Here is a 24,120-nt window from a genome sequence, read left to right as displayed (position 1 = left end):
GAGACAGTAGTCTTAAGTGGTGTCAGCACAGAACCTGAATATCATAAAACAGACACACACTCTGTATGTCACCCCCACGCACGGCAGACAGCATGAATCCACAACAGTGGAGGCTGTAAACGGGGAGTGGAAGCAGCTGTAAAAACAAATACAGGACTGTGTTGTGAAGTGAGAGTGAGATCCCTCCTCCTCCTCCCCAGGAACAGCAGAGCCTCCGGGTCATAAAACGAGGTAATCCTGCCTCGGACAAACGACCAGCTCTAAATTTTTCCTGCTGCTGTTCTCTACTTCCTGATCCTCCCCACCTCTCCCTTCTCTGATTGACTCTCTTCCTTTTGTGTCTCACTTATGCACCATTTATTTAATTCCACAGTCTTGTTGCTCTTTTCTAGAAATCTGTTTTGTTTTTTTGTGTTGCTGTCATTTCTTTTACTGCTCTTCAAATATGAAGAACTGCATATTGGCTGTAATGAGGAAAATGCATAAAGCAACTTCAACTCCATATCAGCTGGAGAGCTTTCTGACTTCATGGTATGTAATATCTCTCTTATCTGTCATCACACAATCAAATAACTTTCTAAAAATAACAGTGTACACTTTGGCTGTTATACAGGAATCCCTAATATTGTTTAGTTTGTCTTTTTTTAGCCTGGCAAATCTTTTCATTACAGTCTCAAAATACCTTCTAACGTGTGATGATAACACACTGAATGTATGCAAAATCAAATCTTGTTACGTGATCTTACAGTTCCTGCTTGAATATGAATTTAATCCTACTCCGTCCCTTTGCTCAATAACTCCACAAATGTTCTAAATTAGGATTCTTCAAGATTCAGTTCATTAAGAGAGATATATATATATATATATATATATATATATATATATATATATATATATATATATATAAAAGTTTAAATTGAACCTGTAATGTGTGTAATACTGTGCTCGTTATAGAAATGGGATGTTAAACTCACCCAGAGCTGGTCATCATGGCCTGGTGGACTTTTCTTGATGAAGGCTCCGTAGTAGGTGGCTATATTTCTGTGATGGGAGTACTTCTTCAGCATGTTGATTTCCAACTTAATTTCCTCCTCTTCATCCTATGAAAAAAAAAAAAAAAAGGTGGAAAAACAGAGTTAGGACACTATCATTGACTGTGGATCAGCTGGGAAGCAATTATTTGAATTAACAGAGTAGATCCAAACAAACAGTCATGTCTATTAGTTCTGTTATCTGAAGGATAGGAACGAGGTACATATCACGCCCCCGTGTCCTGGCTGAAGAAACCTCTATTCAAACCCTAAAGACGACCTGTAATGACATGGTTTTGGCCCGGCCTGCACTCACTCCCTGTAATCACAATGACCCCGACTTCGATAGCCGCTCTTCACCGAGCCAAGCTACGTAACAGGGCAGCCTTGTGTTATACCAGGAGGCACAAAGGTGTAATTTCGTCTTGCCAAATAGATCCCAAATCTGGGCCACTGTGAAAGGGTGCAACCTCCAATCCCTCACCAGGGGACAGCCCCTGGAGGGAAGGTCTGGCCCCAGGTTCAGGTGGCCTGGAACATGGGTGGCTCTTAGAGACAGAAAATGAACACTGCGCCATAGAAGCAGAGAGCGAGACAGCTTTAACAGGGGAAGAGAGCGTATCCCTCCCTGCCTGTTTGTGTAAGAGACCACTGTTAAATTGTCTGTCATCACTAGGACATGCTGGACCCTCAGAACAAAAATGCCTGAGAGCTAAGAACACTGCTAGCAGCTCTAAGTGATTCATGTGCAGCTCAGGCTGCTCTGTGGTCCTGACACCTCTCACTGATGCGTCATCGCACAGAGCTCCCCATCCCCATCTGTGGATACCACCTTGTGAAACAACACCCTCCCAATCTGAGAGCCCTGGTGCAGTCTGGGCTCCCTCCAGGGACAGACAGCTAGCATGCAAGATTCGTGTCATTGTCAGGTGACACGATGCACACAGGTGGTGAGAGAATCCACAGAAACGCCGCCTGCATTCCAGTTGAAACTGTCCAGCTGCAACGTGGAGAATCTGCACTGCTTGTACGGCAGAGTTGTGGGGCCACCAACACCATGGTTGTGGGACGGTGCCAGATAAGCAGCCAGGGATGGCTCCATACCAGGTGTGTTAGCTAAGCCAGCCTCGTTGGTGTCATCCATGTACTCCATGCTTCCCAGCTCCATGTACTGTCAATAGGCAGGCACAGTGATATGGTTGGATGGCGGTTTGCTCCATGATGCAGTTAGCTTGCAAACAAATTCTAGGAACATGGGAAGATGAATTTTTGGCCCCATGGGCTCTGGTGGAAGGAAAAATTCTACAAACTGGTGGAGGAGAGGGCCAGTGGCGAAACAGGGATAAAGAGACGCATCATCGTAGCTGGCCAGCGCAGTAGCAGCAGCACGCTGGGCTGACGATAGGCTCTCCTGCTCATCCTCTGACAAACCACGGCTATTTCATGTGGTCAGCCCAGCTAACTGCAGGTACATCGACCAGATACTCCTCGACTTCGGACTCGGGCAAAGCTGGGGCCCCAGACTTGGAGAGGAGAGGGCCATGCTGTGCAACAGCTGTCTCTCCCAGCACTTTCTCCACAAACATCACCATTGTCTTTCCAGCGCTCAGACTTCGGGCTCAGTCAACACTCTCCGAGTGTGGACAATCCCCAGGGCAGTCTGGGGGTATCAGTGTCATATGATAATAATGATAATGATCTTGAATCTGTAAATGTTCAGCTTACACACTGCTAAATATTGTTAATAAGGCAAAAGCATGCCAGAATGCACACACAAGTAACAGGAGCACCTGTAAGCACGTACATGTAACACTTTTACAGCCAATCGGTGCCAACTGTTTGAAAGAACTACGGTAACACAGACATGATTTGAACGTGTATAAATTGACTGGCATCTATTGACGGCATTTAAAGTGCAGACTTTAAAAGTCTCAGCTGGGCTGTAAAAATGCCAAACAAAACAACGAGCAATCTAGAGGAATATTTACTATCATCTGCCAGACAGTAGTGTCAGCTGATGTATTCATAAATTAAATAGTTCTTATTGTGTGCAGGCTTAAATGTTTTGTTTTTTTGTCTGAAGGCTTGCAGAGCTGTTCTGTGCGCTTTTACAGCACCACCTTTTGCTGTGTTCCTGCATAGCAGATTTACAGCTGAGATCTACACAACTCTTAGTCTACTTCTCAAAGTCTTTATTTGACTCCTTATTTTAAATGGTAGGAAAACATTTGACTATGTTTGAGGATTCTTTGCTATGCAAGAACTGGTTTTCATACTTATATGAAAGTCTGGTCTCAGTGGGAAACTTATAAAATGGGCTGTAACTAAACCAGGTTGTTGTGTTGGTAGTGAAAACTAAAAGAGAAGCTAATTTTGCTGTTTTTTTGCATCTACTTGTGAAAGACAGGGCCAGGCAAGAACACAAACAGTGTCCAAAAGAAAATCTAATAAATGTATAGCCCTCCAAACAAACATGGAGACACAGCCTGAATTCAAAATGATAACTGAGCCAAACAACCCCCCCCCCCCATGTCTCCCCGTCACACTCACAGGATATTACAGTACAGGCTCAGACACACGTTCAGGCACATAACAAGATCAAGTGATTATTTCTCAATCACGGTGACAAAGCTGGGTGACATTTGTTCCTGAGTGTTTTTGCTTCAGCTGAGCACGTGCGTTTGATCTAGCGACCCAACCGGGAGTGACATGACGTGACATTTTCTTTCCAATGGCGGCTGCTTGATAAGCAGGAGCTGCAGCCTGGACTCCTTAGTAAACTGCAGCAGCATCATATGTCCACGGAGGAAAGGCCCCGAGGAAGTGCTGGGCAAACTGTTTGGCTTTTCATATCGAAGATGGTGACATTTTAACATGAACACTGCTGATGTTGCAACTCTACTAACCATTCTCTTTATTGTTGTTGCACTCTGGTTGTGTTGCAATAAGATTAAGATTTGCTCTGTTTTATGGAGAATATATGCAGAATCCTTTTCCACACAATAATCCAGGTACATCTTCATACTACGACATATACAAGGTAGAAACTTGTCAATCAGGTTGGCCTGCCCTCCCTTAACCCCGTTTACAACTCCAATAGAGACTGTATCGCACAAAATGATGATCATGCTACTAGAAATTAGAAACTAAGATCATACAGTCATGTTAGGGCTGCTCGATTATGGCAAAAATGATAATCGCGATTATTTTCACTGAAATTGAGATCTCGATTATTTGATGATATTTATTTAACAATAACAATGTATTGAATAATGACTTTAAAGATTGTCAAAATTTAATATAAAATAGTGTGCAAATACTGATAACAGTGCAAATGTTTGCAATATAAAAAATGAATGAAAAATGTAAACATCTATGTTTAGTGAACTTTGCAGTGTTGCTCTGTGGTGCAGCTACGACACTGTAGCAAAGTTTACACACTGTGTCTACTAGGGCTGCCACGATTTGTCGACTAGTCACGATTACGTCGACTATCAAAATCGTCGACGACTGATTTAATAGTCGACGTGTCGTTTGAAGCTTTGTAAGATCGCAAAAGACGCAGGAATAATAGCAGGATTTAAGAGTGTAATAACGGACTGAAACAGAAGATGGCAGCACAGCATGTACAAGGATGCCAGCTGCCGTTAAACCCCGAAGAAGAAGAAGCAGCTGTGTCCCAGAATTCATAGCGCGGCCCAGCTTAGTTTCCAACAATGGCGGTAGCTAGTTAGTTTTAATATTACTCTTATTATTCTTTCTGGGTCACAAAATAAACGTTTAACATATTTTCAGGCGAGAATGTAGCTGTGCATACTTCAAATATCTGCTCAGTTTATCAGGACACCACATATTTTCAAAAGCGCTCCGACGTTTTCGGAGACGTCTGTTACCCACTAGCTCGATAGCTAGCCGGGGGCTAGGTCACTAGCGCCGTGAGAACACCGGACTCCCGGCAAATTGTTTTCAAACCCACCGCCGTCTTTCGCTACTCAGGTTAAATATATATGAGTCACTTAGATAAATTAAAAATGTTATTGTTTGGCTTTTTTTTAGTATTTTATTTGTTCCTGAGTAAATCGGTTTGGCTGAGATTAAAGTTATAGTTTTTACACAGCTGAATAAACATCAAGCAGACAGCTGATTATCAGAAGTGTGAGATGCTGGAGAATATACTCTGGTGTCCTGTTATATTTTAGATAGCAAGGAGTTTATTAGACCTTACCGAAACAATCTGCAAATTTCATTAAAATTGAATAAACTATCATCCTGTCTTTATTTTTAGTTAGCACCTTAAAAGCTTAAAGCTGTAAGCTAATGATAGTTATATAAGAGCAGATGCTGCTGGTGCAATAAGCTGTAGTTTTACGTCCAGTGGATGATGATCTGATTAGTCGACTAATCGCATAAATAATCGGTGACTAGTCGACTATCAAAATAATCGTTTGTGGCAGCCCTAGTGTCTACTTGATCCACGTCTGACTCCGCGAACCCATAATGTTTCCACACCACTGAAGTTTTCTTTACCTCTCTTTTCAACCAACAGCAGTCACTCTCCTCTCCAAATAACTTCTGCTTAGCTTTCCGAGCTTCCCTCGGGTACTCTTAATTGTTGTGAGTGTTCGAAATGCAGAGAGGTGCGCTCGATTTGCCACACGGAGCAGCGCGAGAGTAAAGCACGAGGGGGGGCTAATAATCGGCTCAGTCATTTTTAATGATCGTTGAAAGCCCAGATCGTAATCGTGATTAAAATTCGATTAATTGAGCAGCCTTAAGTCATGTGGAAAGTGTCTACTGAGGACACAGATCAAAGTAGCCGAGGGTGATTTTCCCATAAACGTCCATACAAGCAGACCTTTTGCAAACATCAAAGTCCCTCCCGCTGGCCGTTTGAAAGAATGCAGGTTTAAGGCACATGATGTTCACTTTTTAGACCCAGAAGGCTACCACCACTTCATATATTTCATCTATAATAATACAGTGCAAGACAACAATTTTTGTGGTGACCGTTTGGGGACTTTCCACAAAGAAATGGTTGTCCTTCGCTGGTAAAGAAGAACTTCATCACTCTGCACAATGTGTCTGGATGCTCTTTACCCAAGAACTTCAACTAATCTATAATCATACTACATTGTCTGTGAGTAATCTGGCAATCGGTTACTTAGACTACTTCCACACTAGCCCGGATAGATATGAAAACGGCCTTTTCATCTGAAAACGCTTCACACTAACATTTTCAGTCGTTTTCACAGAGTTGTGCGTCCACATTGAAACAGCCGAAAACGCTTACGTTCCAGTCCTGCGCATGCGTGAAGCATGTGAAACATGTGGAGTGACCTTTGTGAAATAGTAGCCCTTATTACAGTTACTCATTAACCTCCTAAGACCCGAACTCTTCCACGGCATGCATTTTTAATTTCTCTTTGATATTTGGGCTGATTGAATGTAAAAACAAAGAATTACCAGATTTTTTTTACCTTATTTTTGTTTTTAAGAAAAATAAGACCATATGAGGATATTCGTTTAAAATTTCGATAGAACAGTAGCAGTATAATGTCCTCGTAAGTGGATATCAGGCCCTTGTAGAGCAAAACTGAGTATTTTGGTCTAAATAACCCAAAATGTGATGACCATATATGTGGACACCAGGTCCTAGGAGGTTAAACCACTTACTGCCTTTGTTTGATTACTTAAGTTTTTACAAATATCCTCATACATCAGCGAGATGGGCAGATAGGAAAAAAAACAGTAATGTGTAATGCACATTTGCACATCAATCACCCAGCCTCTGTTTGAAAACAACAGAGTTTGAAGGTGGAAACGTCACGTTACTTGAAATTTGTGCAAGAGAAGAGCAAAAATGTGACGATGCAAACTATAGCTAGGCCACAAATAACCGTCAGGGTTTCCTAATATAGGGTTTCTAATATGCTTTAAAAATATATAATATAACATATTGTATGCTGTCACTTATTACATGTGTAAATGTTAACTATGATTCACGGCTCTCAGTGGTATAGGCTGTACACAGTGACTCACTGCACACGCAGAGATGCACTTAGGTCAATACAGCTCCTCTGTTCTGTCTGTACCACGCACAACATTAATTGAGCATAATATTAAATTACCCCGAACCCTACAAGTACCTGTTTAACAACCTTTCAAGGTAAAAACCCCCAGGCTATTTACTGCAGCAACCGGGATATCAAATCTCCCCAAACACCTGTAAATGCAACATTGCTAATGACAAGCTAGTATGGACTGACGCCTAACGTTAAGAATTGGTAAAGAAATTTGAGATCAGACTATGATGATCTCAACCACGAAAGCTTTGGTTTAACAGGTAAGTAAAAGAAGCAATGAGTACGTTCATTAGATTAAAAAACACTAAGAGAAACAAGAACCCAGAGCCTGTAGTTTACAAATCAAATACATTTCTGCACTGAGGACACCATCTCACACTTTCAGATGATTTGCTACCAACAGAAAATCTTCTAACCAACATCACACTGTAGTTACATAAGAATAGTGGCCAATTCACCATTGGTTTTACTGCAACTGTAATAAAAATCTTCTTCCTACTCGCAAGTTAATGCCGCTTGATGACTGCCAAGACCTTTATATTTATCCCTGCAGGTAGCTACCTCACTCTGTTGGTTGTCAAATTCAACTTTCTTGTCAAAGGGGATAAGAGTGGCTTTTTATATTTTAACGGCAGGTTCAATCTTATAAGTTGGCGCTGGAAGAAATTAAAACGTGCACGTCTTATCGAGAACTGCAGGAGCAACAAATGACAGGCAGCTGACGGCTGCTACCATTTCTGAATCCGACCCAGAAGTTAAAGGGCAGTTCTGCCAGACTTCAGCATTTAAAAGATAAGAGATGGGTTCACTGGCGACTCCATTGGGTAAATAAAAGCGAGCAGCTCAGTTTCACTATCTCTGATATTCAGAACACCCAGTAAACATCACGTTTGGATAACTGACAGCGCACAAGTTCGTGATCACTTTAAAAGAAGATATTTTCATGCTGTCAGTCATGTGGACAGTATTTCAGAAGCAGTGTTTTTTTTAAACTATTTAAATATTTCTGCACTTTAAGCAGCTTTTAAGTAAAGCTCTATATACTCTGTCACTTCCTGCAGCTAAAAATGAAAGCTAGTTTACTTTTAGCTTCCATTGGACAAATTTTCTGATATTTATTTTTACTTTAACATGCTGAGAGTTTTTAAGGACTTCAGCAGGAGCTTTGACTGTCATAAAGATGATGGGGTCAGTCGGTCAGACAGCCAGCAAGCCAATCCCTTGAGTCACTGTCCATCAGGCAGCCCGCTGGTTACTGCTCCAGCCAGGCAGCCGGTCATTTGGCTAGGCAGGCAGCCAACCAATCAGTCAGAAAGCCAGCAAACCAGACTGCTGGCCAGCTAGTCCTTCTGTTTATCCACTCATCAGCAGCAGGCCCGCAGTTAGCCAGCAGCCGTCCAGCTACTCACCCAGCAGGTGAGCCGGCCAACCTGTCAGTCAACCAGTCGGTTGGTTAGATGAGTAAATTATACTTTGAAAGTAAAAACAAAACTATAAAGGGTGCTAAAGGATGCAGAGAAAGATCCACACAGACACCAGTACCATCTATGGTCAACAGAGCATCCCTCGCCCACAAAATGTCAGTCATGTGAACATTTTTTGTAACAACTGAGAATAATTACAGATGCGGAGACCAGAGTGAAGGCGGAGGAACGCAGCAGGAACATTCTTAAGCATTACCCAATATGGGACATGAATCACAGCTAAAACAGCGGCTAAAGGAGACGAAGACGAGAATCCCCTAAACTGACAAAACACAACAGTGTTCAATACAACAATGCATCTATAACATGCACCTATTTTACACTAAAACACAGCAAAGACATGACAGCAAAGACTTCAAATAGGGAATCTGAAATCACTTTTATTGATTCTGTACTTTAAATTTGTTGATTCTACTTTTGTTTAAAAAACAAATTGCCAGAACCAGCTAATCAAATGCATGCGATCTTTAAGCACTCACGCTTGCCAAAGTATTACTATTATCATCATTTACACATTATTATTATTATTATTTATATCATAACAACATTACTATAACCTTTGATAAATGATCAAAACAATTAATTTACAGTCAAGATTGGTGGTGATTAATTTAATATACAGTTATGAATGAATCATCATCATCAACATCAGTTTGTCCAGATCAGACACATAAACTGTGTGTGTGTGTGTGTGTGTGTGTGTGTGTGTGTGTGTGTGTGTGTGTGTGTGTGAGTGTGAGAGAGAGAGAGAGAGAGAGAGAGAGAGAGAGAGAGAGAGAGAGAGAGAGAGGGGATGAAAAGCAGGAAGTAGCCTGGATGTCAGGCCACAGCTGCTTTAACGAGCAGATGACATCACCCCCTCTCTTTTTGTCACATGTTCACCGTGTCTCCTTCTCTCCATCTTGTTTGCACATTTATCCTGTCCAGCCTCTGTCCTCCTTGCAACATCACTTCCAGTTGTCCTCTATAATGACTCTACTCTTTACTTTCACGTTCATCCATCCCGTCATTACACATCTCACCTCGGCCTCTCTCTTTCACTCTCGCCATCTCTCGCTCTCTGTCTCACTTTCCCTGATTTGTAGTCAGTCCTTCAAAACAAGGCATCCTGAAACTACTCATTATCATTCCAGGGCATGAAATGGTGGGGAGACTCTGTTGCAGCCATATTGCTTCTAAAGTATGACAGCACACAATTTGAGCAGCGCTCACAGAACTACCGACCCAGGGGAGCAGACAGCCGCAAAATGGAAGCATAATGGAAAATGGAAGCAGAGTAGCAGGGAGACTTCTTCAGAGGCCAAAAAAGGTTGACATCCCTCTAACAGACAACCGGGAACATGGAGAGACTTGTTCCAGGCATTACTGGGTTGGCTGTCATACCTGAAAATGCCCCCATGTGGATTCCTCATATATGAAGAAGGGTGATAGAGGGACAAAATCCACAGTATTAAAGTCTTACAAATGCATTTTCAATTTCTGCGTAAGCTAACACTGTGGCTCAGCAAGGAAACACTTTGAGAGAAGCTAAAAAGGCTGAAAGGATGAAAGATCCCAATTTGATTCATCTCACTTTTAGCATTGCTTAAATTAAAACTGTTGGAAATGGATTTATTTTACAAATTCTGCTTTAAACTGGTCTTTGAGGTTAGAATATATGAAACAATTGAGTTACATACATTGATTTATCACACTACATGTTATCAGTCTTTAAAAATGATCCTAGATTGAACATGAATAGTCTTAACCAAAGATATTCTAGATATTTCAGTGAATAAGTGAAAATGCTGACTGAAAAGCACTGAAAGTTGTTTCAAAGGTTTTCAGTTTTAACTACTTGGGAATATCTGATGAATATCTGCATCAGTTTGTATGGGAATCCTTCAATGATGTTGATGTTTCACTCTGAAGTGACGAGCTAAGTTTTCTCAAACCAGAATCGAGTTCTTTTCTTGAACACATCCAAACTGGAGGAACGATTTCAGAAACTTAAACTCAAAAGGTTCAAACTTGGAATTCAGTGTAATAGGTTTTATATTGCCAGACATTTCAAAATGTTTTATTATGTCATTCACTCTTCCACACCTTCCCACATTCACACCTCTGAGTGTACAGGGAGCAGTGGGAGAGGGAGGTGAGTGAGAGGAGAGAGAAAGAGCTCTCTTGGCTTGTGATGTCTTTCAGTTCATGCACAAAATTTACTGAGACAAAAGGATGCGAGGAAAAATGTCTAGAATAGTAATTTATTTCCCGAGGGAAGCGAAAGGCAGAGAGAAACATGCTTGCTGTTGAGTTTTTCCTCTAATCAAGATTGATTTTTTCCCCCCATTAAATTCTGAGTCCTGCTGTATTACATCAAGTCAACAGCAGCAGTGGGAGATGCAGAATGCAGCCATGCTGCAGCTACAATTCCCTCTCTACCTCTTCCGCTTTCTTTCCAATTTCCTATAAGGGATGATGATGACTTCACTCCCTCTGTCAGTTCTCTCACACGTTCCCTCATTTCGCAAACAAAACAGAGGTGGTGGCTGGTGAGAGATGGTGAATGATGGAAACGGGGGAGAACACAATGGGCATATTTGTGCCAGAAACTGGAAGAGCAAGGGTGAAAACACAAGCGAGGATGAGAAATTTAAGAAAAAGAGAGCAAGGAGACGACTGATGTAAGAATCTGGAGAATGGATGTGATTGAGCCTGCAAGCAGTGATAGCCCCTCCCATAATCCCACTGCACTTTACATGAACCTTCTCTGGAGGAAGGGGGGGCATTATCACTGATTTCTTCTCCTTGTCTGAGCTTACTCTCTTATGTAATCGACAAACATCCAAAAAGACTTCTTACAATTAATCAGACAGCTGTACTACGGGGACAGACATTCCTAAAACGCAGCATGGGCACTGCTTTTCTATCTAAACTTAAACAGACTGCAAAAATAAGGATTCCTGCACAGGAGACATTAAACTGACGGACATTAAACTGCCAGTTGCTTTGGATGTACAAAGTCACCGGTGTGGCATTACTGGTCTGAAGTAAAGCACAAGGTAAAGAGTTGCCACCTGAAAGCATTACCACACAGTAAAACATAAACAAAAAAAGAAACAGCAATTACAGCTGTCTCAGGAAGCAACACACTACTGTCTCCAGCACGCCACACTACAACAAAAGCACATCCACACATCTAAAATGATGTAATAGCATTTTACAGGCATCACAAGAAACTGCGTGGTGCAGAGAAGCCTGCATACACCAGCTCTCTCAGTCTTAAGCACAGGAAGCAAGCTCAGGCTAATTTCCTCAAAAGTAAATGAACAAAAAAAACTGTGGTAAACAGTTCCAACCCTTTTGGAGAGAAAGGATGCAGTATTTCAGTGTCACATAAAAGGCACGAGTACTGCTCCACTTACAGAAACTTCTAGTTTATCATGTAAAAGCCAGGAGGAAGAGAAATCTATGTTAATGCCACTTTGACTGGTTTTGAAAAAACTACAATTATATCTGAACAGCGAGAATCTTTAATGTCTGTTTTCATCTTATTCACTCTGTGGGAGATGGAGAGGAAGACACAGATGTTTCTAGTCAAAACAAAAGCTTCAAATAAATTAGTTTTACCTGTTATAACCAGAACCAACTGTGAATCTGTGTGTTAAACGCCGGTTTAGCTTGCACAGCTCTACCACATTAGCCCAAATAAAAGACAGTGTTTCTGGGGTTTCAGAGGTTTGCAAGTCTGTGTTGAAGCTATTTGTAAATTTGGTACTGCAAATAAATATTTAGTTATAATTGATTTATTCTTCAATATTCTTTATTGTTAGCAGAAGTAAAACAACAACAAAAATGCTCATAAGAGAGCTTTAAAGTGCAAATCGGCACCCTTAAATTGCCTTTATAGTCCAACCAATCAAAACACAGACATGTTATGACTTTAAAAATGTTACATTCTGTCTGAAGCAGTCAAATATGAGTGAATGTTGCTAAAAACATAGTCTAAGAATAATACAATTATCAAACCAGAAAAAGTATGAAGTAATATGAAAATCTCTGTATGCAGCCCTGGAAGTTCAGCTGAGCACAGCCTGAGGAAATGTGTTCTAGCCTCAAGAAATCATCAATGCTGTTGCTGTTTATTGCAAAAGACGTGCTGCCAATAAGGAGCTGATGAAAGTCATTGAGTTACAAAGGCAATTTAGCTCTGCTGTAACCTTCACATTATGACAATTTGCATGAAATCAACATTTTAGTTTACAGTTATACCCGCTCATCTTTAGCGGCCTATTTTTCACACTCTCAGTCTTTTAATGGGGTATTTAAAGGTTTAACAGAAACTTTAAAGCAACTGAGGCTCAGAATGACTTGCTTATATCACAAAGCCCAACCTTGTGCACTGTTACTCTATAGCCCTACTGTTTTCTTAAGTGTCCATTTTTCACCCTCTCTCTCTCTCCCACACTCTCTATACAGAACAGGAAGTGGTATGTGGGTCAGAGCACATATGCAGAGATAAGCACAGGGAATCGAGAGCGTTCCCAGAAACGCACACACATAGGAAAGAAGATGTATAAATGGGAGGTTTTCCATCCATGACTTGTGAGTGCATGAAAGCTCCTGTGGTTCCCATCTCTCTCTCACACACACACACACACACACACACACACACACACACAGACATACATATGCATATATACAGTAACTGTTATACTGAATTTGCGTACATGTGCAGTATCTCAAATTTTCCCAATGCAAACAACTTCCTCTGCCTGACAGTCATTCTTGGCCAGTGTCCAGCCAAACAGGCTGTGTTTATTTTATAAAAATGGCTGAAACCGTGTGGAAAAGGGACCACTCAAAACATTTTGGTGGAACGGGAGGGAAAAAAAGTAACTGCCAAGACTCCTCAACATGTGTATTTCTCTTCAATGATTCATCTTGTATGAATACATAAACATGTCCCCATCAAATGCTCTTGATCCTTCCTCGTTCCCTTCTTTTTGATCTCTGAGGCTGGATATGCAGATTTGTTCCTGCAGGCCACAGAGTTACACCCCGAGCTCGTGATTGCCGCTTTTAATGTTTTACCGTGAACTAGATTTTTCAAAGGCAACTTCAATATGCGGCATGTGAGAGCCCAGATGTGCTGAAGCTGTAGAGTAAGAGCCTTATGTTTGTTGAGAATACTGCCATGGACTGTATAACCCAAACTGCTTCCAGACACTGGTTTCCAGCTGCTCCTGGGTCATGATTATCCAGAACCAGCAATTTTGATTGTTTGTTGTAATCTTTTTGTTTACTGATCAAAACTGTCAAATAGGCCAGAATACTTGTTGCACTAATACGAATCTGACTTTAAAAACAACACAAAAAACATTTTTTGAATGAATTTCAGAATAACTATTTATAATCTATTAACAGTGCTATACAAAAGTCTTAAGCCACCATTATATAGTAATACGCTATAATAGTTTCCACAATTCTAATAAACTTGAAAGTCAGTATTGGTATGACCACCTTTATTCTTCAGCACGTCCTGCACTCACTGCATTGACAGTGTGTTTGGGATCACTGTCGTGCTGAAAAATGAAGCTGTTGCCAATCAGATGATTTCCAGATGGTATTGCACGGTGGATCAAAATCTGACTGCACTTTTCTACATTCACACGTCCATCAATGTTGACAAGATTCCCAACACCACTGGCTCGGAGGCTGTCATGCTTTTGGACAAGATACTCACTGTTGTACCTCTGTCTGAGTGGCCATGTCTGAAGAATACTTTGAAAGACCCTCCTAAAGGGTCATCAAAATGTGCTGGCAATATGTCCCTATTGCTCTCTTGTAACACAAGAAAAACAAATTTTCTTAAGGTATGTCATACTGCACCATCACAGTCTGCTACACTGCTTCCATTTATGGTGCACATAATGTTGTGCTTTAAAGCTTTTCCCTGTAAACAGCCTTCCAGATTCTGAGTGGAACCATGTTTTAGACAGCCCTGCATAAAGACACAGACTTTAACACTGTCGCTTTCATCCATAACTCAGAGGTGGTCCCAGAAGTTAACTTGGGAGGTGTTACAGAATGATTGAACAGATAATTAAAATTAAATACTCAACAAACAAAAAAAATCAGTGGCTGAAACACTTTCTTTTCTTTCCATTTCAGAATTAACTGATACTACAACATTTCTGAGGTCTCTAACAGTCCTGGAGGCTGTTTACAGCACTACCATCTTTGTTACAAATGAGCTCTTATTATCACAGAGGACCAATTTCAACAAGGATAGAGTGGGATGCACATTAGATAGTAAGTCTTTAGAGATACAGATGAAACCAGCAGGGTCCTGAAAGGCAGACCGTACAATCCTCTTCAGTGTGACAGTTAACCCAGATTAAAGCTCTGTTGGTACACTCATTCCTCTTTAAGCCATCTGCAGGAACATTTTTCTTCTTGGCTCATTTGGCCATTGATTCAATGATGAGTAAAAAAAACCCAAAAAACAAAAACAAAACATCAGCATGAGGTTACTTTAATAACATTTTCTGCTTGTATACACATTAAGGAACACAGAACTAAAAAGGCAGAAACAGCCCTCTGGGGCCCAGTTTAACTCTGTGGATCTCAAAACATTTACATGCACGAGTCTAAAATCATCATTAGCTAAAGTGCCCTGAGAGAAGTGAAAAATCTGCTTGCTTCAAACGTGACCTCCTCAAAGTTCATCTAATGAACAGAGACCACTGTTAAGAGTGATGGAAGCTATGTGATTATATTCCTGACCATTTTTGGAGAGAAAATATTGACATGAGGGTGTGGAATGGAGAGAGGCTGTGGAGTGGGGAAACTGTTTGGTGTTTATCTTGTATGCTTCAGAAAAGCTATTTATTCCATCACATGCAATAAAACTTAGTCTGGAATCAATTACAAATATGCAAAGTACTAAAAGTACTAATGTGCCAACTTCCGCGTGCAGTAGGTTTCATGATCAGGCCTACTACCGTATTTTCACAACCATAAGGTGCACTTAAAAGTCTTAGATTTTCTTCAAAAAGTGCGGCGCGCCCTATAGCGCAGTGCGCCCTGTGTGTTGTAAGGAGGACGTAGTAGAGAACACCATGAGAACGCTAAAGGGTGAAGTGTGTGCGTTGACTTTATTGCACATACCTGTATAAAAGAACAGGTATGTGCGTTATGCAGGACATCGTTGTTTTAACAACCCTGAAAATGGCAAAGAGACACGCTTACGAAGCACAGTTTAAACTGAAGGCCATCAGCTACACGGAGGAACATGGAAATCGAGCAGCGGCGAGAGAATTTAAGATTAATGAATCGATGGTTCGCAAGTGGAGGAAGCTGGAAAACAAGCTCCGGCAGGTCAAGAAGACGCAGCTGAGTTTCCGCGGACATAAGGCGATCATCGAGCAAAGAACGAGCGGGAGAAGCGTTTCGACGGTCACCATTCGGCTAAAAGCAGTTTCACTTTCACTTTTTATGAAACGGTGCCATTTTTCCATCCGGACCAGGACTACGGTAGCGCAGCAACTTCCAGCGGATTATAAGGAAAAGCTGGCCATCTTCCGCTCCTACTGCAGCAAACACATCGGCGACAAACACATCCAGCGATGGATGACCGATGGAGACCACAGTTTAACCAAGAGTGGAAACCAGCGCCGGGCGAGTTACGCCACAATTTGCCAATGGATTGTAGATGCTTGGGCTAACATGGCTGCTGGCACTGTTGTTCGAGCTTTCGCAAAAGCCGGCATCATTTCCGAGGAGCCGCACGGCACGGAAAGTGACTCTGACAGTGAAGAAAGTGAACCTGGCATGTTTGATGAAGATTTAGCGCAGCTGTTCAATTCAGACACAGAGGATGAGGACTTCGATGGGTTTGATTGATGATAAAAATGTGAGTACCAAACTTTGTTTTGCTCCTGCTTTATTTTTAAATACGCACACTTGTATGCTTGTGTGTTGTTGATGATGACGATTACTGGGAATAAAAATGTGAGTAAGGTACCGAACTCAGGTTTGCTCCCGCTTTATTTTTAAATACGCATACGGTACTTGTATGCGCCCTATGATCCAGTGCGCCTTATGTGTGTGTTAAATACAGTAATGGCACACATAACTGAGACTGCGCCTTTTAGCACAGTGCGTCTTATGGTCGTGAAAATACGGTAACTTTAAACAGATGTCTGCTTGCAGTTAGAACCAAATCAAATTTCCCTCACAAGACGCCTTTCCAGCACCAAATCTCACGTGTTTATCTATGTTCCAGTGTAATTTGTTTTCTGGATTGAAAGAGTGACTCTTTTCATCATTTTATCTATATAAAAATTTATTGGCTGACAATTACTAAGGCAGGTATTCCTATAGTCCTACAGCCACTGCATCTGTTTCAGTGGAATATAGCTGTTTCTGTAATGGCAGAATAATTTTACTTCATTCAATCCTTCTCGTGACCGGCGTTTGCTGCAGGATTTAACAATCCCACAGTGCAAGAGTGGTTTAGCTGGGATTGAAACCTGATTAAAGACAACAAAAGATTACAAGCGCATGCTGATAGGTGTTACTGACCTCGGTGACGTCCATGACCTTGATGGCCGCCAGCTGTCCCGTCTTAACATGTCGACCCTGCAAAGAAACACAGGAGAGAGGAGAGATGAGCAAAGTGGAAATCTGTATTTTTGTGCATTGTGAACAGCTGCTACCAATGTTTGTGATTAAAGTGTAAGCTTGGTTATAGGACAATTAAGAGCACAATGTGACAATAAAAGTTGCTGCTTTATTGAAGGCCAAGTATATGACTATGCAAATCGACGGTAGTGTCCAAGGCTGAGTACACATGGAGGTTTATTCAGCCGTTCCAAAAAATAAAAACCACATTTATAACAAGTTATTTGTCTCTACAATAGCGTGGAGAACCACAGGCAATAATCCAAACCTTTATCATTTCCAAACAGGCTGAGCACAGTGTTTCCAACGTGGACTGGTGCAAAGAATTAAAACGGTAAACTCCTTTTATCCAGGCAGAGCAAACACAGTCTGAACAGCTTTTCCAAATTTAAAGGACATAAACAGCGTGAAATAGTATGTGACCTGAAAGAGGCAATAATGATACCATGCTTCACTACATGTGTGAGTAACTAGCCTGCAGCTCCACCATACTGCATGCATGTTTTTCATAATTTCAGAATGAATGTGACAAAACATGCAATAGGCTTGCACAACGTTGGATGGGTACCTTTCTTTTTTTTAGAAAAGAAGTTATTGCCAATAATTGTTGAGATAACCGCAAGCTTGTGGTCAAAGCAGTATTATCTCATTCTTGAGAGGCTTTCAGAAATACTTTGAGACTTCGTGAAACTCAGCACCAAAAGTATATAAAAGAAAAATGAAGGGGGCTTTAAATGAGCTAGAAGCTGGAAATAGATTATATGCTAACAATAACTTTTGGGAGCAAACTAGCATGTAGCAATTTTTGTTTTTGTTTTTTAATACCATGTAAAAATTAAACCAATAGCTTATTTTAAAGATATTGTGAAGACTTCACTTTTTATCGACTTTTTAAAATATTTCAAGCAAAAAATAATTACTCTGAAAGGATAAAAAACTAACAACTTACATGTTGCAGTTGCTCTAAAGCCCCCTAAATTAATTCAGCGTTAGGGCCACTGGGAAAGAAAAAAAAAAAGTGGGCATGTCTTTTTTTTCTTCTTTTTCTTTTCCAGAATTCTGAGAAAAAAAGTCAGAATTCTAAAATAAAAATAAAAATAAAAAATCTAACTTTAATGTCACAATTCTGACTTTTTTTCTCAGAATTCTGGAAAAGAAGAAAAAAAAAACAACTTGCCCACTTTTTTTTCCAGTGGCCCTAATCCTCTTCTGTAGAAAACAACTAATAAATACTCACACTGACAAATACTAATGAAGCACTAGCTACTTGAGCAGTTTAAAAAATAGACTGTAAAACTTAAATTTCAACCATTTGGAGAGCTAAAATTTTGCAGTTCACATATTTTTCCAGGTAAAAGAACACACCGTTCAAGTAGTTTTCAGATGCCAGAATAACACCCAAAGAACAAACCTTATTCTCACACTAGCCTACATAGCATTACAGGAAAGGTACACAGCTGTTACAGCCTGAACAAGCAAGCACTTTTGAATACAGCAATGGTGTAGAGATAAACAAACTCTTCCAGGAAAGACAAACACAGAAAGGGAAAAATTTGAGATGATGCAATGCTTTATGACTGTATTATGTGTGTAGTGCCTGTGTGCGTCTGATCAGGTTTCCTTTGTGAGAAAAGGCACTGTGACACCTGAACCACCAGCCCCAACGACTGAGTGATGAGAGATTAACCCATTTCAGTTTAGTCAAGGGGGGCGTGTGTGTGTGTGTGTCTATATGTGTGTGTGTGTGTCTGTCTATATGTGTGTGTGTGTGTGTGTGTGTGTCTGTGTGTGTGTGTGTGTGTGTCTGTGTGTGTGTGTCTATATGTGTGTTTGTGTGTCTATATGTGTGTTTGTGTGTGTGTGTTTGTGTGTGTGTCTATATGTGTGTCTGTGTGTGTGTCTATAAGTGTGTCTGTGTGTGTGTCTATAAGTGTGTCTGTGTGTGTGTCTGTGTGTGTGTCTGTGAGTGTGTGTGTGTGTGTGTGTGAGTGAGTGTCTGTGTGTCTGTGTGTGTGTCTTTATGTGTGTTTGTGTGAGTGTGTGTGTGTGAGTGTCTGTGTTTGTGTGTGTGTGTGTGTGTGTGTGTGTGTGTGTGTGTGTGGGGCTGACGAAAAAGGTCAAGGCTGATGGAGACAGCAAACTGCAAAACTGACAGGAAAACAAATCTCTGATGGTGCTTTTTGGTGGGGACTATCGAGTTACACTACGGAACACAATAAAGGATAAAGGAGGACTCTGACTTTTCTATAGTACGGTACTAGATTTCGATATTCTGTTATTTTGTGACCTTTACTTTATGCCTTCTTGTGGCAATGTGGCTCTTATCTCAAAATCTTAAACCTTTCTCTTTATATAATCTTAACAAAATATTATAAGAGAAATAAAGGACAAACAAATGAGAAATAAACAGATGTTTTTAAATGCAGAGAGGAGATAGAATATTAACGTAGTACATTACTGAAAATGCTGAGAATGAAGTAGCTACTAAACAGCAAAAGGATCAAGCTGTTTTGACCATTTACATAACGTGACATCATTTTAAAAAGACTTTTGTTGCTTAAATGTAGCCCAATTTAGGTTCAATAAGCCCCACATACATTCTAGCACATGAATTAACTATACAAATGTTTATTTTATTTTCTCCAATGAATATAAACTTCGACCATCAGTTACATTAAAAAAAACAAAACATTTTGCAACACACTGGCGAGTCAGCCACTTTGTTAAATCCATCGCCAATACTGTGATGAACTTTCTTGTGAATGTCTGGATGCTAGCACGCTGCTGCAGTGGCCTGTAGTTTGCATAGAAATGTGAACTTATCTGCAAAAACTCGTTAACTACTAACTGAGCGATACAGAAACTTCCAGAAAGTCCAAACTTTTACTTTGAATGAAAATGTCTCTATCAGCCTCCATCAAGCTTAAGTATCTATCTTACTGCAGCGCTGCTGAGTCAAACGTTTCTAAGCCATGACACAACCACACTGCAGGTTTTCCCTATTATGTACTGATGCACACAAACTAACCGCCACTAACAAATGCTCTCACAAGGAGATTTGCAGGCACAAAAGTATATGAACCCTCACTATTCCCCCGGCTTACTGCCTCCTCAGTGTGACCTCACCACCTGCATTTCAGACTTTGCATTTCTTTTTCTCCGAGCCATGTTTAACAATTTGCTGTCAAAGAGAATAGCAGGTAGGGTACCAGCCCATTTTAGCTGATGATGCAGTTTGTAAAGGCGGCAGGATGTGTCTCACACACACACGCACACACTGCAAATACTCTGAAACGTCTTATATTAACTCCCTGACAAACAATGGAAACTCAAGCAGACACACACCTTACATTCCCCATACACTCACACACCCGAGGCTCAAAGATTGTATAGAAGTTGTGTAGATACTGATGAAATCATGAAACGAATGTGTGAGAACATATGCATCTCCCCCCCCCAGGTTTTGTTGCATACAGTTAATGTGTAAATATGAACAAATATAATTACGAATGTGTGTGTGTGTCACAGACTAAATTACTAACAAATTTCTACGCGTCTGCATCACTCGCCTTTGCATGTGAGAAAGGTGACCTCAGCACAGCACAGACTGTTATAATTACAGACACCCCCCCCCCCTGCACTAGACAAGCATACAACGGTTAAAAGATGACATCATCTTCTTCCCAGATTCTTTTGTTCAAAAACGAGACACAGATATACGCACACACCTGGCCTTTATGAAAAACCAAAAGACAGAAAAAAAGCCAGAAGGAAGAATCATCAGTCTTTGGAAATAACAAAGACTTCCAGAGAGGAAGAGAAAGAAATTAGATGTTCACACAGGCTGTCCAGTTTTGCAACAATATCTAAACATGTGGTTCTAAAAGTGGACCCTCCAAATTGCCTCAAATCAAATCTGCTTGTAGGCCCATCTGAAATGATTTACTTAAAGGATCCTGTCTTGTGTCTATTTACGTAGCTCTTGAGGCAGAGTCCAAGAAGAAGTGGACAACATTTCAAAAAGCACAAGTGAAATGTTTCAGTGACATTAACTCTCAGTCCACTATAAAGCATTTCTTTGTCTGTAAGGATGATGGTCTTTTCCACAGCAGTGGAAAAACTCAAAAACCACCAATGTCAAAAACAGAAAACATGAGCAGCCCATGTTTCAGAGTAGTCTATAAACTTTTATCACTGCCCCCTACTGACAGTCCACAGCTTCAACATACAAATGCAGGTCTTTAAGGCCTAGCAGAAGCACTCATGGACATCTGAGCTGTAGGATTTTTATTTTTGTTTTATTTAGATAAAAACTGAAACATGCTAAACTACTGAGATCACGATTCATTGTGCTAGCCCCAGCATCTTCAGTGTTGGTAAGATTGAGTCACTGCACAGATGAAACACATTCAAAGAGAAAAGGAAACAAAATCGCTGCCGGAGGTTAAGACAGTTTATATATAGTTTGGATGCTCATACCACTGCAGTAATAAGGACACTGGATTTTAGGGGTTAAAACATCAGTTACTGCCTTAATAGACACTCAGGCATATATTTAGTTGCCAATCTTCCAGTTTTAGAGTCTTCCACTTTAGAGACAATGTTTTTTTCATTTCAGCACATAAATCGTCACAAAAGATGACGATTTACCAAGCTTTACTCGTTGGGTATAAACCATATGGTTTTTAGCACTTAAATCAAAACTGAAAAAATAAAAACATTATGACTGCTGCTGCTTTTTTTCCTCCGAGAAGAAAAGAAGATTAAAGGGGAACATTAAACTTCAGTCAATCCTTCATTCTGCTTTTTAAGAGCCCTTTATTGCCTAACTATGAATGCAAATAGTACAGTTACTGAAACTCTCTGTTAACACCTCCCAGCTGACTCCATGCCCCATTCAAACATGATATAATCTTTCTGTCATCCGACTCTCCCATGACTAGCACCGTGATCTATCCATTCAACGCTCAGTCAATTCTCTGTGTGGGATGTTTGGACCAGAGTTTCCTTCATCATGGAAAAGCCTGCAGGGCTTAGGAAGTGGAGAGGAGCTGGTTTCAGCAATGAAGTTCGGCTCATATTTCCTTAACAAGTTTTTTGAGACAGCCTTAAGGGAACTTTTGCAAGTTTGAGATAACAATACACCCTTGGTTTGGGAGCTTTTTTACATGGATGTACTGTGTACCCTTTTCCATTAAAGGTTTTTTTAGTGCCATCGTCCAATCTTAAACTGGTTCTATGCAACTCCAAAGACTGGGGATGCCAAAAGAGCTTGCACAATTTAAGAGGCATTATGAATGGCTTTGCATTCATATACTCATTGATAAATATAAAAGTAGGTAATTAAAGCAACAATCATCAAAGACGAATGAGCACCATGACAGATGAAGAGTCGCAGCCTGACCTTTAGGGATTCCTTCACTCTCATTGTTCATCTCTCCAACCAGAACCCACCAATGGTTTAATGAGGACCTGACCCTAGAGTTCACAAGGATCATTCAGGTAGTGTGACCTTTGACCTCAAGCTACAACTTCAAGGGGCAAGGGATCCAGGTTATTTTCACTGAAGTGAAAAGCTATGTCCACATAGAAGGCCTGGTGTTTACAGGACATTTGCCCCATCTGTTTCCACAAATGATGTGTCAAGGCAAGGTAACCAGATGTAGGTCATCCTCATTGTACAAGTGCTTAGTCCCAACACACATCCCCTCTACTTACAGACAATAAATAAAATCCGAGCTTAAAAAAGCTCCAGGTCATGTTTGGAAAGTCGACGATTATCTGGTGGATACACTGACATACATATACCATAGGCCTGCACAATAAATTGAAAATTTATTGTCATCGCGATATCAGCCTGTGCGACGGGCCCATTGCAAAATATGGCGTAAACTGCGATAATTGGGTACATTAAAATGTTTACACACGTGCTTTAAAGAATTTACCAATCAAAGAAACCCCTTTACACATTTGACCAGTCGAATAGAGCCCTTCACGGCATTAACCAATCAATGGATTACAGACCCGCCTCCTACGTAGGTGGGGAGCGAACAGCGCTGCATTAACGAGTCAGAGTTGTAATGGCTGACTATGGCTACTGACTATGAACTCGTGGCTAAAAATAATAGTACCTCGCTTATTTGGAGGTACTTTGGATTTGATAAAGACGACGTTCTCCAAACACAGGTGCTCTGCAAAACTTGCCGAACACTCGTGGCAACCACCAGAGGAAACACGACTAATCTCCACCATCATCTTCAATACAACCACAGAGAACTGTTTGAGCACGATCTGATATCATCGTGTTGGTGTTGTTCCCAGATCAACATAGTAAATGTTGTTCCAGGAACAACACCAACACGACGATATCAGATCATCCACTGTTTGAAGAGTTCCAGAAAGACAGGGCTAGCCAAACAAAGGTTGCTAATGTTAAGACAAAGAGCGCAGCAGTCCAACAGCCGTCTCTGTATCAGAGTGTTTCAAGTGGAACTCCTTATGAGAAAATGTCGAAGCGCTACAAAGAAATAACAGAGGCCATTACACATTTTTAGGCTAAAGACATGATGCCTATAAATACAGTTAGCAGAGAGGGCTTCACTAGTCTGATACATAAAATGGACCGGAGATACCGCATCCCCTCACGAAACTACTTTTCCCATGTCGCCATTCCACAAATGTACGAAACATGCCGCAAGACCGTCATATTTGAACTGAGCCAAGCTGAAAACTACGCAAGCACTACAGACCTATGGTCAAGTCGTACAACGGAACCATATATGAGCTTCACAGTGCACTTCCTCACCGAAGACTTTGAACTGACAACACTGTGTCTAGAGACTGCATTTTCCAGAC

The 24,120-nt window shown here is 40.8% G+C and overlaps 1 protein-coding gene across 3 annotated transcripts in view; it reads right to left on the bottom strand.

Moving 5' to 3' along the window:
* The window catches only part of LOC101483446 (mitogen-activated protein kinase kinase kinase kinase 4), a 108,443-nt gene that overhangs the window by 45,759 nt on the left and 38,564 nt on the right, over positions 1-24,120 (bottom strand). For all 3 annotated transcript variants that reach the window (XM_076874758.1, XM_076874759.1, XM_012924053.4), the window contains exons 3-4: positions 17,167-17,223; positions 975-1,100 (exon numbers count right to left, since the gene is read on the bottom strand). In XM_076874758.1, the coding sequence (XP_076730873.1) occupies positions 975-1,100; positions 17,167-17,223 (183 nt within the window). The remainder of the gene's footprint in view (positions 1-974; positions 1,101-17,166; positions 17,224-24,120) is intronic.

The sequence above is a fragment of the Maylandia zebra genome, linkage group LG16, assembly GCF_041146795.1.
Source record: "Maylandia zebra isolate NMK-2024a linkage group LG16, Mzebra_GT3a, whole genome shotgun sequence".
In the NCBI taxonomy this organism is placed as follows: Eukaryota; Metazoa; Chordata; class Actinopteri; order Cichliformes; family Cichlidae; genus Maylandia; species Maylandia zebra.
Note: the sequence above shows the minus strand (reverse complement) of the source record. Positions and strands in the feature narration are given on the sequence as shown.